We start from the raw sequence: 16701 nt of genomic DNA, 5'->3' as shown, positions 1-16701 counted from the left end.
CGCCGGCTTTGCTCCAGCCTCCTCGGCCGTCTCCGTCTCCGCGGAGGACGCCGCCGCCAAACGAGCGGCGGGCTTTCTCTTGGCTGGACATTCTCTGGCGAAGTGGCCCCCGTTCCCGCAGTACCAACAGAGGTTTAAACGTTGGCGGCGGGCCTTTTCGGCAACATCTAGTCTGGGGCGCACATTGCCCAACTGCATTGGTTCCTCCTCGCTTCCTCTGGGGTATGGGGCTGGTGGTGGGGGTCTCCACACTGGACGTGGCTGAATACTGGCGGAAGCGGGAGGTTTCACTCCGGCTCTTCCACTCTGGCCTCGAAGCCACTGTTTTTTGTTGGCAAGCAGGACTTCGGCTCGTAAACATTGATCGATAAGTCTCTCAAGAGAGTTTGGAGGTTCCACCTTGGAGATTTCTTCCTGCATCTCGAAGTTGAGACCCTCGCGAAACTGTCCTCTGAGGGCTATATCGTTCCAACCGGTGTTTTGGGCCAGCACCCGGAACTCGGCTATGTACTGGGACAACGGCCCGTCCCCTTGAAAAAGGCGCCGTAGTTTATGGCCGGCCGCCTCTACGTTGTCCTCGATCCCCCATGTCACCTTAAGGTGATTCAGGAAGTTTTGCGCGGAACTTAGGTGCATGGAACCCGCATCAAATAGCACCGTCGCCCAATTGGCCGCTGGCCATTCTAGGAGACTGTAAATCCACGCCACCTTGATTTCTTCTTGGGGAAACTCGGCTTGACAGGCTTCTATGTACGCCTGGCATTGGCGACGGAAAACATGAACTTTGGAGGCTTCTCCAGAAAACTTGGTTGGAAGCGCTAGGCCAGGGAGCCGGATACCTCGTTCCTTCAAGCCCCGTATTTCTCCCTCCTGCGTACGGAGTGTATCACGGATTCTGTCGAATTCATCCCTGGAAATGGTGTAGCTGAGTGGTTGGGCATCCGCCCAGGTTCCTGTAGACATTCTGGTCTAGGTTAATTGGTGCTTAGGTTGGCGGAGTCAAGCTGTCAGGACCCAGGCTGCAAATCACCAATAACCATGCGCAGAGACCAGAATCTATCTAATATCTTTATTAAAGGAATATATATAGTCAATAAAAACAAGTGAAGAATATGGTTCAGAAGTAGACCTTTCAGGAAAGGTCAAATATAGTCCAGGAAATAAATGTCCAATATGAGATATTAGAGACCAAAGTTATAATCCAATAACCGAAACACACACTTGCCGAGCAAGTGTGAGGAAATGACAGGGTCCTTTAGTCCAATGGAGCTTGACAACAAGGCTGGAAAAACAAACTAGATTCTTGGCAAACAAGACTTGATACGAGGCAACAAGAAGCAAAAAGCAAGAACAAGGTCCGTGGCGAGGTCCGGGGAACAAGGCAGGCTTGGAACTAGAAAAAGGTCCATGGCAAGGTCCTGGAAACAAGGTACTGGAGTAGCTTAGTCCACACACGATCTCACTCCTGAAGCTGACAAATTGACTCCGCAAGGATCTCCTTGCGGGTAAACACCTATATAGGATCTTGTTTTCCCGCCAAGGAACACTTTCCCTGGGGAACAAGAAGTGAAACCCAGACTGTGTCCAGATGCATGACTCCTTAAGATTTCCCAAGGGAAACAGGCTTAATCAGCTAATTGTCTGGCAGCGATTCTGGCGCTTCGGCGATTCGCATCCCTAGCGCCTCTATCTCTATTATAATTATCCTTACGAGAGAACGGGGGAGAATTCTGCCCAAGGCTTGTTTGGCTGACTTCTTGAGGGTAAACATCCTGCAGGTGCAGGGGCTCCAATTCTGGCTGAATCGGTGGGAAACCCAAGTTCTCCTCTTCGTCTGCCACAATAGTACTAGGAACGGGACTACATGGCCCATGAGACATCACACCAAACTAGTATTAGACTAAAAGTATTTGAAGCCCAACGAAAGGACAGAACCAGACATTGATAGCTCACAAAGCTGCTGTCAAATTGTCTGTATTTGTCCCCACATGTGCCAAGAAGCAAGTAGCATTGATTTCTCCCCATCAATAACTATTATGCAGAGCAGGGGCTATTTTAGTATATTTATTGTATTTTAATTATATATTACCATACTGTTACTATTTAATTGTTTTTTTAACTTTTGCATTGCACTCTTAAAATGTGTCTAGTGTGGATTGTTAGTCGCTTTGAGTCCCCACAGGGAGAAAGGTATAAATTAACCTAGTAGTAGTAGTAGTAGTAGTAGTAAGTATTGCTGTGGCTGGAGAAGGAAACTCCCCTTACCCCATATGTTATGTTCTAAACAATTCTGCACTTGCTCTAGAACAGCCTTTCTCGTATTTTTAACTCTGCGGGAACCCTTGAAATAATTTTCAGGTCTCAGGGAACTCTGCATACAAATTACTATAGTAGGCCTTCCACTTTCGAGGTTAGGAACACAGAACTCTGGGGAAGTGGAAAAACCACTATGTTTTTCCCTGAGATAATGTGATGACTCATGGGCCATGTAGTCCCGTTCCTAGTGCTGTTGTGACGGATGAAGAGGAAAACTTGGGTTTTCCACCATTTCAGCCAGAAAGGGAACTTTCCCAGCCAGAATTGGAGCCCTTGCACCTGCAGGAGGTTTGTCTTCCAGAAATCTGCCAAACAAGCCCTGAGTCAAAATCTCCCCCATTTTCTCGCCGTAATTATTATCAGCAACAAAAAGGAGTTCAGCAGGCTAATCGCAGAAGCCTGAGAATCGCAGCAAAGCATTCAGATGATTAAGCCTGCTTCCATGAGAAATTTTAGGGAGTCATACATCTGGGCACAGAGATTGACTTTCGGTTCTGATTCCCCAGAGAAGTGTTCTTTGGTGGGGAAACGAGAACCTATTTAGGTTCCTTGCCCTTTAGGAATCTTGCGGAGTCAATTCGTCAGCTACTGGAGTAGTGTGTGTGGACAGCGCTACTCCCGCTTCCAAGCCTCGTTCCTGTTTCCAAGCCTCGTTCCTGTTTCCAAGCCTCCGCTCCCAGCCTTGTTTACTCCCCGGATCTTGCCTTGCTTCCCGGACCTTGCCAAGTAATTACCACGGATCTTGTTCTTGCTCCTCGTTTCTTGTTGCCTTGTTTCAAGCCTTGTGTTCCAAGAATCAAGTTACTTCCTAGCCTTGCTCAAGTTTCATGGACTAAAGGACCTTGTCATCTCCCCTCACCTTGCTTGGCAAAGTGAGTGTTTCGGTTATTGGATTACAACTTTGGACCTTAATATTTCATATTGGACATTGTTTCTTTGGACTAATTTTGACCTTCCCTGAAAGGTCTACTTCTGAACTAATTCCTACACTTGCTTTTATTAACTTTATATATTCCCTTAATAAAGATATTAGATAGATTCTGGCCTCTGTGTATGGTTATTGGTGCTCTGCAGCCTGGGTCGTGACAGTTTGACTCCGCCAACCTAAGCACCAATTAACCTAGGCCAGAATGTCTACCGGAGCCGGACCGGGGGCCCAGCCACTCAGCTACACCATCGACAAGGACGAAGTGGACCGTATCCGTGATAAGCTCAACGCGCAGGATGGTGAAATAAGGGGTTTGAAGGAGCGCGGAATCCGTCTCCCGGCCATGGCGTTGCCAACCAAGTTTTCTGGAGAAGCTTCTAAGGTTCATGTTTTCCGTCGCCAATGCCAGGCTTATTTAGAGGCCCGTGCTGCCGAGTTTCCCCAAGAAGACATCAAGGTGGCGTGGATTTACAGTCTCCTAGACGGGCCAGCGGCCAACTGGGCGACGGCACTGTTCGACCAAGTTTCCCCACATCTAAGATCAGCGCAACACTTCTTGGACCACCTTAAGGCGGCCTGGGGGATCGAGGACAATTTGGAGGCAGCCGGCCACAAACTCCGGCGCCTCTCCCAAGGGGACAGACCCTTGTCCCAGTACATAGCCGAGTTCCGAGTGCTGGCCCATAACACCGGATGGAACGATGTAGCCCTCAGAGGACAATTTCGGGAGGGTCTCAACATCGAGATGCTGGAGGAAATCTCCAAGGTGGATCCTCCACACTCTCTTGAAGCACTCATTGATCAATGTTTACGAGCTGAAGTCATGCTTGCCAACAGAAGGCAATGGATCCGAGGCCAGAGCGGTAGGACTGGAGCGAAACCTCCCGCTCCCACCGGCGTCCAGCCGCGTCCAGTGTGGAGACCCCCGCCACAAGCCCCATACCCCAGAGGAAGCGAGGAGGTGCCGATGCAGTTGGGCAATGTGCGTCCCAGATTAGATGCCGCTGAGAAGGCCCGCCGCCAACGCCTAAATCTCTGTTGGTACTGCGGAAACGGGGGCCACTTTGCCAGAGAGTGTCCAGCCAAAGGGAAGCCCGCCGCTCGTCTGGCGGCGGCGTCCTCCGCAGAGACGAAGACGTCTGAGGCGGCTGGCGCACAGCCGGCGGGGGAAGCCAGCGACCGGGCGTAGAGAGGCTCGCCAACCCGGTCAAAAACCCCACTCAAGAGCCGCCAACCGGGGTCCTATTTCTCCTAGTGGTCACCTTGTGGTCGGTGAAAAAAGGACCCGTCATGGTCCATGCCATGATAGACTCAGGAGCCACAAACAATTTCATTGATAGAGAGTATGCCGACTCTCTGGGATTACAATATCATGACTTCAAGAACGCCCGTGTGGTGCAAGCCATCGATGGCCGCCCCCTCAAGACAGGTCCAGTAAGCCAGTGGTCGGAACCCACCAGAATGTGGATAAGGGAACACATGGAAGAGATTTCCTTCTTTGTTACCGAGGTTCCCCACTTCCCTGTGATTTTGGGTATTCCATGGCTGACACTCCACGACCCAAGCATCTCCTGGTCCAACAGAGAACTGCAGTTTGCTTCAAAATATTGCCAAAACCATTGCCTTGTAGCCAAGGTCTGTCATGCCACAGACGCTGAACCCATCATCACCTTGCCCAAGAAGTACTCAGAATATTGGGATGTATTCAATGAAAAGGAAGCCGAGAGACTACCCCCACATAGACCTTATGACTGTGCCATTGACTTGGTGGAGGGGGCCCCGATCCCGCGAGGACACCTCTACTCCCTGACTGAACCAGAGCAAGAAGCTCTCAGGGAGTTCTTAGAGACAAACCTCCGCAAGGGGTTTATCAGACCCTCTCAATCCCCAGCCACTTCCCCAGTGATGTTTGTAAAAAAGAAGTCAGGGGACCTACGCTTGGTGGTGGACTATAGAGCATTGAACAATATCACTAAGCGAAACCGGTATCCCCTGCCTTTGATCTCGGACCTCTTAGACCGGCTTCGAGGGGCTAAGGTTTACACCAAACTGGATCTTCGAGGAGCTTATAATCTAGTTCGCATCAGGGAAGGGGACGAGTGGAAGACTGCCTTCCAGACTAAATTCGGTTTATTCGAAACCCTGGTCATGAATTTCGGTTTATGTGGAGCTCCCGCAACGTTTCAACATTTTGTCAATGATATCTTTCAGGATTATCTAGACCGGTTCTTGATTATCTACCTGGACGATTTTTTGGTGTTTTCTAGATCACAATCAGAACATGAGAACCACGTCAGAATGGTGTTACAACGATTGCGGGATCATGGACTTTATGCCAAGCTGGAAAAATGCGCTTTTGATCTACAAGAGGTAGATTTCCTGGGATATCGTGTCTCGCCACTAGGGCTCACCATGGACCCGGCAAAGGTTGCAGCAGTATTGGAATGGCGGGCGCCAACCAACAAGAAAGAGGTGCAATGCTTCTTGGGGTTCGCGAACTACTACCGCAAGTTCATTCCAGACTTTGCCCGCTGGTCTGATCCAATCACCAGCTGCATCCGAGGGAAACAGCCTTTCCGCTGGACAGAGCAAGCTGAGAAAGGATTCCAACAACTAAAAAAATTATTCACGTCACAGCCAATCCTTCAGCACCCAGATCCTGAAACCCCTTTTGTCGTACAGGCAGACGCCTCCGATGTGGCAATTGGAGCGGTACTCTTGCAACCAGTGGGAGAACATCTTCACCCTTGTGCCTTTTACTCTCGTCAACTGACCGCCCCAGAGAGAAACTACACTATTTGGGAAAAGGAAGTTTTGGCCATAAAGGCAGCCTTTGAAACTTGGAGACATTGGTTAGAAGGGGCCAAATTTCCCATTGAGGTCCACACTGATCATCGGAATCTAGAACATCTAAGAAGTGCCCGCAAGCTAAATCAGAGACAACAACGCTGGGCTTTATTCTTTGAGCGTTTTGACTTCCAAATTCATTATGTAACCCCAGCCCAGACCAAGCAGGCAGATGCTCTGTCACGAAAACCGGAATATGCTGCAGGGCGCAAAGAGACCTTTGAGTCCCAATTGCTGCAGCCCGAGAACTTTGCCACGCTCACAGTGGGAAACACCAAATCCACTCCAATTGAATCTACTCCCTCTACTCCAGGGCCCCTTTGTGCTCAGGAAATCAGGGCCAGTCAACAAGCAGATGCCTGGGCTCAGGACCAACTTCGCCAAGGACTACATTTTCCCTTCTCGCTTAAGGATGGTTTACTTTGCTATAGAAATGATGTCTACATCCCCCCGGGGCCGGGCAGGGAAAAGGCACTTCGTCTGTGTCACGACTGCAAGCCAGCAGGGCATTTCGGACTATTTAAAACCATGCATTTGATCCTAAGAGATTTCTGGTGGCCCAAGATCCGCAAGGATGTGGAAAAATATGTCAATTCCTGCCCAGTATGCCAGCGCTCCAAGACAAGACGGGAGAAGCCCTCAGGGCTTCTGCATCCCCTTCCTACTCCATCTCGCCCATGGGAAATAATCTCGGCGGATTTTATCACTGACCTACCACCTTCCTGTGGATTCACCACGATCCTAGTGGTGGTGGACCTTTTTACCAAGCTCGCCCATTTCATTCCCTGCAATGGCCTTCCCACGGCCAAAGAGACTGCAGATTTATTCCTTCAGCATGTTTTCAGATTGCATGGTTTGCCCAAAAGTTTGGTCACAGACCGTGGGTCTCAATTCACCTCTCGTTTCTGGAAAGCACTACAAAAACTATTGGGCATAGACTCTCGTTTATCTTCGGCTCACCATCCCCAAACGGATGGGCAAACTGAGCGCACCAATGCCACTCTGGAACAATACCTTCGCTGTTATGTAAACTACCAGCAGGACAATTGGGCTTCCCTATTACCGCTGTCGGAGTTTGCCTATAACAATGGTGTCCAGGCTTCAACTAAAGAAACCCCGTTCTTTGCAAACTACGGCTTCCATCCACGTTTCTTTCCTTCTATTGTTGAAACCTCAGAAGTTCCCGCAGCAGAAGACTGGCTGCAGGAACTCACAGCGGTGCAACAACTTTTGTGTGATGATTCATGGGCCATGTAGTCCCATTCCTAGTGCTGTTGTGACTGACGAAGAGGAGAACTTGGGTTTTCCTCCATTTCAGCCAGAAAGGGAACCATTTCAGCCAGAAATTGAGCCTTTGCACCTGCAGGAGGCTTGTCTTCCAGAAATCTCCCAAACAAGCCCGGAGTCGAGTTCTCCCCCTTTTTCGCGCCGTAATTACATTCTCCAGCAGAAAGGAGTGCAACAGGCTAATCGCAGGAGTTTGAGAATAGCAGCAAAGCATTCAGATGATTAAAGCCTGTTCCCATGAGAAATTTTAGGGAGTCATACATCTGGACACAGAGATTGACTTTCGTTTCTGGTTCCCCAGAGAAGTGTTCTCTGGTGGGGAAAACAAGGCCTATTTAGGTTCCTTGCTCCCGGAGGGATCTTGCGGAGTCAATTCGTCAGCAACTGGAGTAGTGTGTGTGGACAGCTACTCCGCTTCCAAGCCTTTGTTCCTGATTCAAGCCTTCGTTTTCCAGCCTTGTTCTTCCACGGATTTTGCCTTGCTTTCCAAGACCCAGCCTTGCCTTGTTTCCCGGATTTTGCCAAGTAAATACCACGGATCTTGTCCTTGCTCCTCGTTCCTTGTTGCCTTATACCAAGCCTTGTTTCAAGTTACTCCTTAGCCTCGCTCAAGTTTCATGGACTAAAAGACCTTGTCATCTCCCCTCACTTTGCCTGGCAAAGTGAGTGTTTCGGTTATTGGATTACAACTTTGGACCTTAATATTTCATATTGGACATTGTTTCCTTGGACTAATTTTGACCTTTCCTGAAAGGTCTACTTCTGGACTATTTCATACACTTGCTTTTATTAACTTTATATATTTCCTTAATAAAGATATTAGATAGAATCTGGCCTCTGTGTATGGTTATTGGTGCTCTGCAGCCTGGGTCCTGACATTTTGCTCCAGCAACTAGACCAAGCCAAGGAGGACTATAAACGCCACGCTGACAAACATCGCCAGCCGGGCCCCGAAATCAAGGTAGGAGACCGGGTTCTTCTGTCCACTCGCTTTTTGCCCTCCCATCGCCCTTGCCGGAAGTTAGATGCCCGCTTCATTGGTCCCTATCCGGTGGTGGCGCAACTTAACCCCGTGACTTTCAAACTCCAACTCCCGCGCTCTATGCGCATTCATCCAGTGTTCCATCGCTCCCTGCTCCTTCCGGCGGATGGTGTGCGCCCTGATGCAGACCGGCCGGCCCCCCCTCCTGTTTTGGTGGATGGGGAGGAGGAGTTCGAGGTTCAGGACATTTTGGATTCTTGCTTTCACCGCCGCCGCCTGCAATATCTCATTGACTGGGTGGGTTTTGGCCCCGAGGAACGCTCATGGGAAGACGCTTCCACAGTCCATGCCCCCGATTTAACCCGCCGCTTCCATCAGACCTACCCCACCAAGCCGCGGCCTCGCGCCTCGGGGAGAGAGCCCTATTTTGAGAGGGGGCTTGAGGAGGGGGATAGTGTGATGACTCATGGGCCATGTAGTCCCGTTCCTAGTGCTGTTGTGACGGATGAAGAGGAAAACTTGGGTTTTCCACCATTTCAGCCAGAAAGGGAACTTTCCCAGCCAGAATTGGAGCCCTTGCACCTGCAGGAGGTTTGTCTTCCAGAAATCTGCCAAACAAGCCCTGAGTCAAAATCTCCCCCATTTTCTCGCCGTAATTATTATCAGCAACAAAAAGGAGTTCAGCAGGCTAATCGCAGAAGCCTGAGAATCGCAGCAAAGCATTCAGATGATTAAGCCTGCTTCCATGAGAAATTTTAGGGAGTCATACATCTGGGCACAGAGATTGACTTTCGGTTCTGATTCCCCAGAGAAGTGTTCTTTGGTGGGGAAACGAGAACCTATTTAGGTTCCTTGCCCTTTAGGAATCTTGCGGAGTCAATTCGTCAGCTACTGGAGTAGTGTGTGTGGACAGCGCTACTCCCGCTTCCAAGCCTCGTTCCTGTTTCCAAGCCTCGTTCCTGTTTCCAAGCCTCCGCTCCCAGCCTTGTTTACTCCCCGGATCTTGCCTTGCTTCCCGGACCTTGCCAAGTAATTACCACGGATCTTGTTCTTGCTCCTCGTTTCTTGTTGCCTTGTTTCAAGCCTTGTGTTCCAAGAATCAAGTTACTTCCTAGCCTTGCTCAAGTTTCATGGACTAAAGGACCTTGTCATCTCCCCTCACCTTGCTTGGCAAAGTGAGTGTTTCGGTTATTGGATTACAACTTTGGACCTTAATATTTCATATTGGACATTGTTTCTTTGGACTAATTTTGACCTTCCCTGAAAGGTCTACTTCTGAACTAATTCCTACACTTGCTTTTATTAACTTTATATATTCCCTTAATAAAGATATTAGATAGATTCTGGCCTCTGTGTATGGTTATTGGTGCTCTGCAGCCTGGGTCGTGACAGATAATACTTTAAGAATCTCACGGTCTTCCATCAGAAGACCAACCTTACATTTGAGCTGGAGGACCTTTCAAATGCTAGAGAAGTATTCTCCCTAATAATCTCTGTGTACTCAAATGTGACTCTACACTCATCTTCTGGTGGATGGTGACCATAGAGACAAGCTAGAGAACTTGACATATAGAACCCCCTCTCAAAGAATGTCAAGATGCCTCCATTGTCTTTAACTTTCTACAGACTGCCAAGATTGCATTATTTGAATGAGCATTGGTTCTTAAAACCAGAGATTGTCTTTGATGCTCTATTTCTTTTGAGTGTGTTTATTGTGTATTGCTGTTCAGACTGTTTTTAATGGATATTTTTATTTTCCCTACATTCTTTTGTGAGCTAGAGCAGATCAAGAAATGATAGACTTTAAAATTAAATAAATCCATTTGAGCCTGCTTTGGTTATGCAGCTTTACAGAAAGGATGTAAAACCTTACCTTTTCTGGAATACATGTCACTATTCAGTGTGAGAATTTGTTGTTATAGCCGTTGGTGGTTATATTGTATTTAAAGGTGGAAAGCAAAGAAAAGTTTCCAAATTATACATCTTTTGCTGAATTGTTTGTTTCATTTTATTTATAGTCTGCCTTTATCCCAGACTGGGATGCAATACAACCAACAAAAAGATTAGCCAAAAGGTGCAAACAAAAACACAAAGTTTTAATATCAAAACACAGTTAAAATCACTTGAATCAAAAGCAAGTGACATAGAAAACCAGTATGGAAAGTAGAGTACAGAAAAGGCTCTTTGGTTGCCAAAAACACAGTTGAATTTTTAAAAAGTTAGATGTCAGTCAAATCTAAGTAAACACAAAAGATCCAAGGCTCCAGAGAATAATTCTTAACATGGCAGCAAGTTTGTTTTTTTCCCAAGGACAGTCAAAGATATGAAGAATTAAAGATATAGGAAGAGGAAGGCTGGGTTTATGTAAATGAGGGATGTTCTGCAATTTTTTAAAAAGCGTGACAGCACATTTTGCAAAACATTCCTATATTCTCTTGTGCCCAGAGTCTAAAAAATGGCAATGCTTTGCAGAAGGTAAAGGAGAAATCAAATTGATATGTTCTTACCTTAGGCACTGGGATCCTCCAAAATAGTTATGTGATTCTGTTTTAAGGTTCCCTGATCAATTCCTATACTGGGATTTATTTTGCCAAGAGCAGTGGAAGGGAAGAACTAATTTTCTAAAGAATGGGGACGTGATGCAGGAATGTTATTAATGGTTAAGTGGGTTCTGGGTGCGGTCATGCCTGGATGAGAGACAGTCTGGAAATCACATGTGTTTATTCTGCCTTGATCTCCCTGGAGGAAAGGTGGGATATAGCTGCATAAATATAATTACATATTATTATTTCCTATCTCTTGCTAAGCTCTTTTGATATCCCTTAATCAGTCTTAGGGCTTATTGCTGTTTATTATTTCGGCTTACTGCTGTCAACATTTCAGGAACTGTGTCATCAGTCTCTGTGCTGGAGGGCAAAGAAAGGAATAGTTCACTAAACCTGCATGATTTCATGAGACCATTCAGAGGAGCTAAATATGCATTTGCAATGCAAATCTTTTCTTCTTCTTTTTGAAAAATGAATTCTTTACCTTGGTTGTGTCCAGCACTACTCTGAATTCAGTGGACGTGATTCCTAAGATTACCATAAAAATCAGCTAATAATGTGTCCCTAGTTAACTAAGCTGTCAATTTTTGTTATTTTTAATACAACAAGTAACATCTCCTCTTCACACAAGAAACTGCCTCTTCCAAAATGGCAAACATCTTTAATCTCAGTCATAAAAGGCTTTGAAATTCCTCTCCCATAATCCCTTACTAAAAGTCACACTGGCTTGTGTTGATAGGAATTGTGAGTCCACAATATCTGGGGAGACTCCAAGTGAGGAGTGTTGGCTTAAGCATAAAAACCACATAGTTCTCCCTGCAAAGTGTTAAAGCTGTAATCCAAAATGCAGTTTTGAAGTGATACCTATGGTATTTAATATTTGGGAAGTCCCAATCAACTTTTATATAATTAGGTATAAAGCCTAAAGTGTCTATCTCTATACTTAAGTGCTAAAGTTTTTTCCTATTGCTAATTGTCTGTGTGCTTTTTTGTTGTTCACAGGTCTGATAATGACTGTAAGCAAGCCTTGTTATTTTGGAAACCTGCTATTGGGAATTGTGGGAGTAGATGTTAACCTGGCTTATATTTTGGAAGATGTTACTTATTACCAAGATTCTTTGGCTTCCTACACATTTCTAATAGATAACAAAGGTACTTTCAAGGCAGTCAATATGCATCCGATGTTAGAAGCTAATAATAAAATGTGTAGTATTTGGAATATATTATTTTTGAATCACACTACAGTGAGCCCTTGGTATTCATTCACTGGGGGAGGGGGGGGGGTTCCAGGTCTCCCTGTGGATACCAAAATCAGTGGCACAGTAGAATTATGTCCCTTATATAAATTGACAAAATGGAAGTTTACATTTTAGTATTTTTTGAGGAAGTGGGTTGGGGGATATTTTCAAAACATGCATGGTGAAATTTGTGGATTAAAAAGGCCGTGTATCTTATTTCAGGGTTGAGATTTGGCCAAACGTCCAGATAAGGTTGGATGGGACTGCATGTCAAAGGAACCCTAGCCAGCATAGCCTGCGGGAAATGTTGGGAGTTATAGTCCAAAAACATTGTGAGGAGTGCATCATCCCCACTCCAGATTACGTTCTATTGGCCCTTAAATAATGACATATTGTTACTCTTACTTTTGTGTGGAGTTGTGTATTTTAGTTGATTTTTTGTTTTGTGGGAATTTTATAACTCCATTTCAACCATGAGTGATTTTAAAAAACTTTTATATATGTTGAATAACATATCCTGCTTAAATTTTTAGGATACACTCTTATGCACCCTTCCCTTACCAGACCCTACTTGCTTTCTGAACCACCACTTCACACAGATGTGATACATTATGAGAATGTTCCAAAATTTGAACTGGTTCGACAGAACATCCTTAGGTAAGACTAATGAGTTAATACTTCATACGAGGTTGACATCTGCACAATCTCCTATGCAAACTATATTGATCTTCCAGCAGCTACAGTTAATATAGGAACTTTTTTGTTTTTATATGAGTAAATTCTCTGTGATGCCGAACAGTAAACATAATTTCGAATCATGCCAAATATAGTTATTGCAATAACCATTGTTTCAATTAGGAGCTAAATTCATCCTCTTTTTGCAAATGTGTTGTTGAAGTTAGTGGGGAATACAGAAACGGTTCTGGTATGTTTTATAGGCAAAGAACATTTTCTTTTTATTGTACAATATGCTAAATGTTGGGAAGTTAAATATGATCCCCCCCATTTTTCCTGAATATAAGTCTGTTGTAATACAAAATACCAAATCATTAGATATTCATTCATTTCCTGATTTTTTAAAATCTTATTACAGTCAGCACTACACATTTCTGGGTTTGACTTTTGAAGATTTGATTAGTCGCAGGTTTAATTACCGTGTTCTCTCTATGAATTTCTAGGTCCTCCAGTAAACTCTGAGGTCCGTTTCCACTGGAAATTACCATAGTGTCCTAGAGAAATGTTCTCTCAGATAAAGCAATTTGTGTTTTTTTTTTATTCACCTTTTCCACATTTCCAGTGGTCCTGCACCCCTGTCTACAGTAAATATGGAAGACTGACTATATTCCTAAGTAATTGTACTGTAGAATAAAGTTTACCTTCTAATAGTGTTTGTAGATAATTTCTTTCACCATTTGCTCTACTTGTTGTATTTTAAACAAGGCTGTTTTGTGCCTATTCCAGTATTGAAATCTTAACTCAGAAATAATTTCTGTCCTCATTCTGCCATTAATAATTTTTACAGACCCCCATCCCGACTCAACATTGGCCCACTTGTTTCCAAGAGAGGAAACACAGATTTCCCCATAAAAGGCCTCATGAAATGTAGTGTTGAAGACCCTTGACTGTCATTATCTCAAGACCACACCAAAATCTTCTTTCTTCACAACTTCTTGACTTTCCATATAGATTGACAAAGGGAATAAAGAGAGTCCATGGAATAATTCCTTAAAGTCTGTCTCCAGTGAGAAAAGATATAATACAGAAAGAAATGGCAAACGTTTATCTAGGCAACTACCGTGTGTGTCAATGCTAATTATGTCAGATTTTCAGTTGCTCTGAATTATTGTTGTTCAAGTATCTTCATGGGTGCAGTTAACAATTAGCCTTTAAACCAGGCGTGGGCAAACTTCATCCCTCCAAGTGTTTTGGACTTCAACTCCCATCATTCCTAACAGCCTGTAGGCTGTTCGGACGTGTAGGAGTTGAAATCCAAAACACCTGAAGGTATGAAGCTTGCCCACGCCTGGTTTAAATCCTACCCACGATGTTTTTTTCATTTACATCTTGGCTGTATTGGTTTTTTTCTCATATTCACATTTCAAATCCTTAGGTTAAACAATTTGCACAGCTTGCTAAACAGGCTGATTTTACTTTTTATGAAGCACAGCTGAAACATCTTCTACAGAGGCCACAGTAAAACCTTCACAACAAAACCGTGCAGATGTCTAAAAGAGCTACTAGGTGTTCTAAAAACTTTTATTGTTGCCAATTTTTTCAGGACCTCGGCATTAAGCTAAGGGGACCCAATTTGGGGTTGGGACCCACAATTTAAGAAGCATTGTCACAGAATGCCTTCTGGTCTGCATCTCTGAGACTGTGCAGCTTGTTACTATAAATATCATTCCTGGTACTTTTTAAAGCCTGGCTGAGATAGTAGGAATAGCACCCATTAATGATTTTTAGCTGGGAAGATTTATAGTGTACCACAGATTCTCTAGACCAGTGGTTCTCAACCTGGGGTCCCCAGATGTTTTTGGCCTTCAACTTCCAAAAATCCTAACAGCTGGTAAACAGGGTGGGATTTCTGAGAATTGTAGGCCAAAAACGTCTGGGAACCCCTGGTTGAGAACCACTGCTGTATACCAACCTCATACTTAAGCATTATCCTAGGAGCTGTATGGCTGTTCAAGTTGCCTCTTTACTTTATGGTGTCCCCATAACTTAGGCAAGGAATATTAAGAGATGGTTTTGCCAGTTCCTTCCTCCGAAATGCTCTACAGCACCTGGGATTTGTTGGCACTCTCCCAACCAAGTATTAACCAGGGCTGAGCCTTCTTAGCTTCGAAGATCATGCAGATCTGGTTCCTTTAGGCTAGAAATTACATCGAACATGTGGATTTGTTAGCAGTGGGCAAAATAAACAAATCTGTCCCTCCTCTGTTCTCAGCAAACTGCTGGAAGGAAGAAGGCCTCTCCTGTGGTAGCCAGCATAGATAGATCCTCCTACAAAAAGAACATATTTCTCTGTCCATCCTGCACCACTTTCCAGGATATGCTAATGATTTTTTTTAATTTGCAGGGTATTTTGTTTTGTTGTTTTATGTACAATTCTACTCTAGATCTTTTAGTAGTAAATACATACAGCATTTGGAACGTGTATAACTGTGCCATTAGTTGAATGCTGCATTGGTTTTTATCTGATCTGGTATTCCATGGTAATTTTGCTCTGGTCAAACACACAGCCAAAACTTACCCCCAGCGACTACATACAACCAGTGCATGTGGTCATCTAGGGATTTTATCATTAAAATGTGTCATCTGGAACCAGTTTTCCTGATGGAGCTCTTAGGGCCCCGGTCTTGCAGTATGTGACGAGTCAATGTGATGTAAGAAAGCAATCTACTTCTATTTTTAATTAAGAACAAATTCCGTAATCTCAGTGTAAAGTAAACACAAGTACTGAGTTTCTTTCCTGTTTTAATAATGGATGGATATTGTTTGTTGCCAACTTAGCCTCCCTCTAGGCAGTCAGCTTATTACAGTCCCAGTGAACTCCTCACTATCTTGGCATGTAAACAAACTGCGTGAAATTGGGAAAGATGCCTACAACGTGAGTTATGCCTGGAAAATGGTAAGTGATAGAATCCATTTAAGGTATGCTAATATATTAAAGCTAAAGGCAAATTTTAATTAAAATAGTTCTTCTCTTAATATTTCTGAGAAGAAATCTGCATGACCTAAAAGCTACATAGTTTTGAAATATAAACCTGACATTTCTCAAGGCTAAGGGTAATAAAATGTACGTATTTTGTAATTAATAACATCCAAAGACACTATGTTTCAGAATGTTTATGAGTGAGGTTTCTTTCTAACTTTGAAGAATAAACAAGATTACATGCATGTGACAAAATCCCATCATTAGAGGCACTATGCAGTAGTTGCTTAGCAGGACTGTACCACAATTTTTCCTGAACCTTTCAGCTTACCCTCAGTTATTTGACTGCTAAACCCATATCTGACATGATTTGAGAGTTTAAATATATGTAAATTCTGACATACAGCCGTTATGTATAGAAATTACTTCCACAGGGAATGGGCTCATGAGTTCCTTCTTCCTAGATATATTTTAAAGAACATAAATTCAAGAGATTTAATGTATTTGATAACATGGGATCACATCTGCTCTTTCTATCTACCTTCACTAGATTATTGTATTTAATTTTGTGCAGTGGCATCTCTATATATTCTATCACTGTATGAAAATGCCAGTTCAGTTAACTGTTTCTGTGTTATATATTGAAAAATGTGAAAGCCTAAAGAAGCCACACAGGGGAAATTGACTGTGGGGAAGACTTCCCATTTTAGGGAGAAATGAGTCCCTCCCAGTTTCCCATCCTCAGCATCTCTGTTAAGCTTTTCACATCTCTTATAAGCACAGAGCAGAAATTCTTAATGACTCATCTGTAATAAGCGAATTATTACTTGAGCTGTCTATGGGAAGGACGGGTGTGTGTGTGTAATTTTTCACAGTCATTCCCATCTTTAAACTACTACACT

At 44.3% G+C, this 16701-nt stretch overlaps 1 protein-coding gene across 2 annotated transcripts in view; it reads left to right on the top strand.

The window, feature by feature from the left end:
* The window catches only part of cachd1 (cache domain containing 1), a 175100-nt gene that overhangs the window by 121946 nt on the left and 36453 nt on the right, over positions 1 to 16701 (top strand). For both annotated transcript variants that reach the window (XM_003220133.4, XM_008109317.3), the window contains exons 10-12: positions 11909 to 12058; positions 12678 to 12801; positions 15658 to 15775. In XM_003220133.4, the coding sequence (XP_003220181.2) occupies positions 11909 to 12058; positions 12678 to 12801; positions 15658 to 15775 (392 nt within the window). The remainder of the gene's footprint in view (positions 1 to 11908; positions 12059 to 12677; positions 12802 to 15657; positions 15776 to 16701) is intronic.

Source organism: Anolis carolinensis, chromosome 4 (assembly GCF_035594765.1).
Source record: "Anolis carolinensis isolate JA03-04 chromosome 4, rAnoCar3.1.pri, whole genome shotgun sequence".
NCBI lineage: Eukaryota > Metazoa > Chordata > Lepidosauria > Squamata > Dactyloidae > Anolis > Anolis carolinensis.
This window is presented reverse-complemented; position numbering and strand designations above follow the sequence as displayed.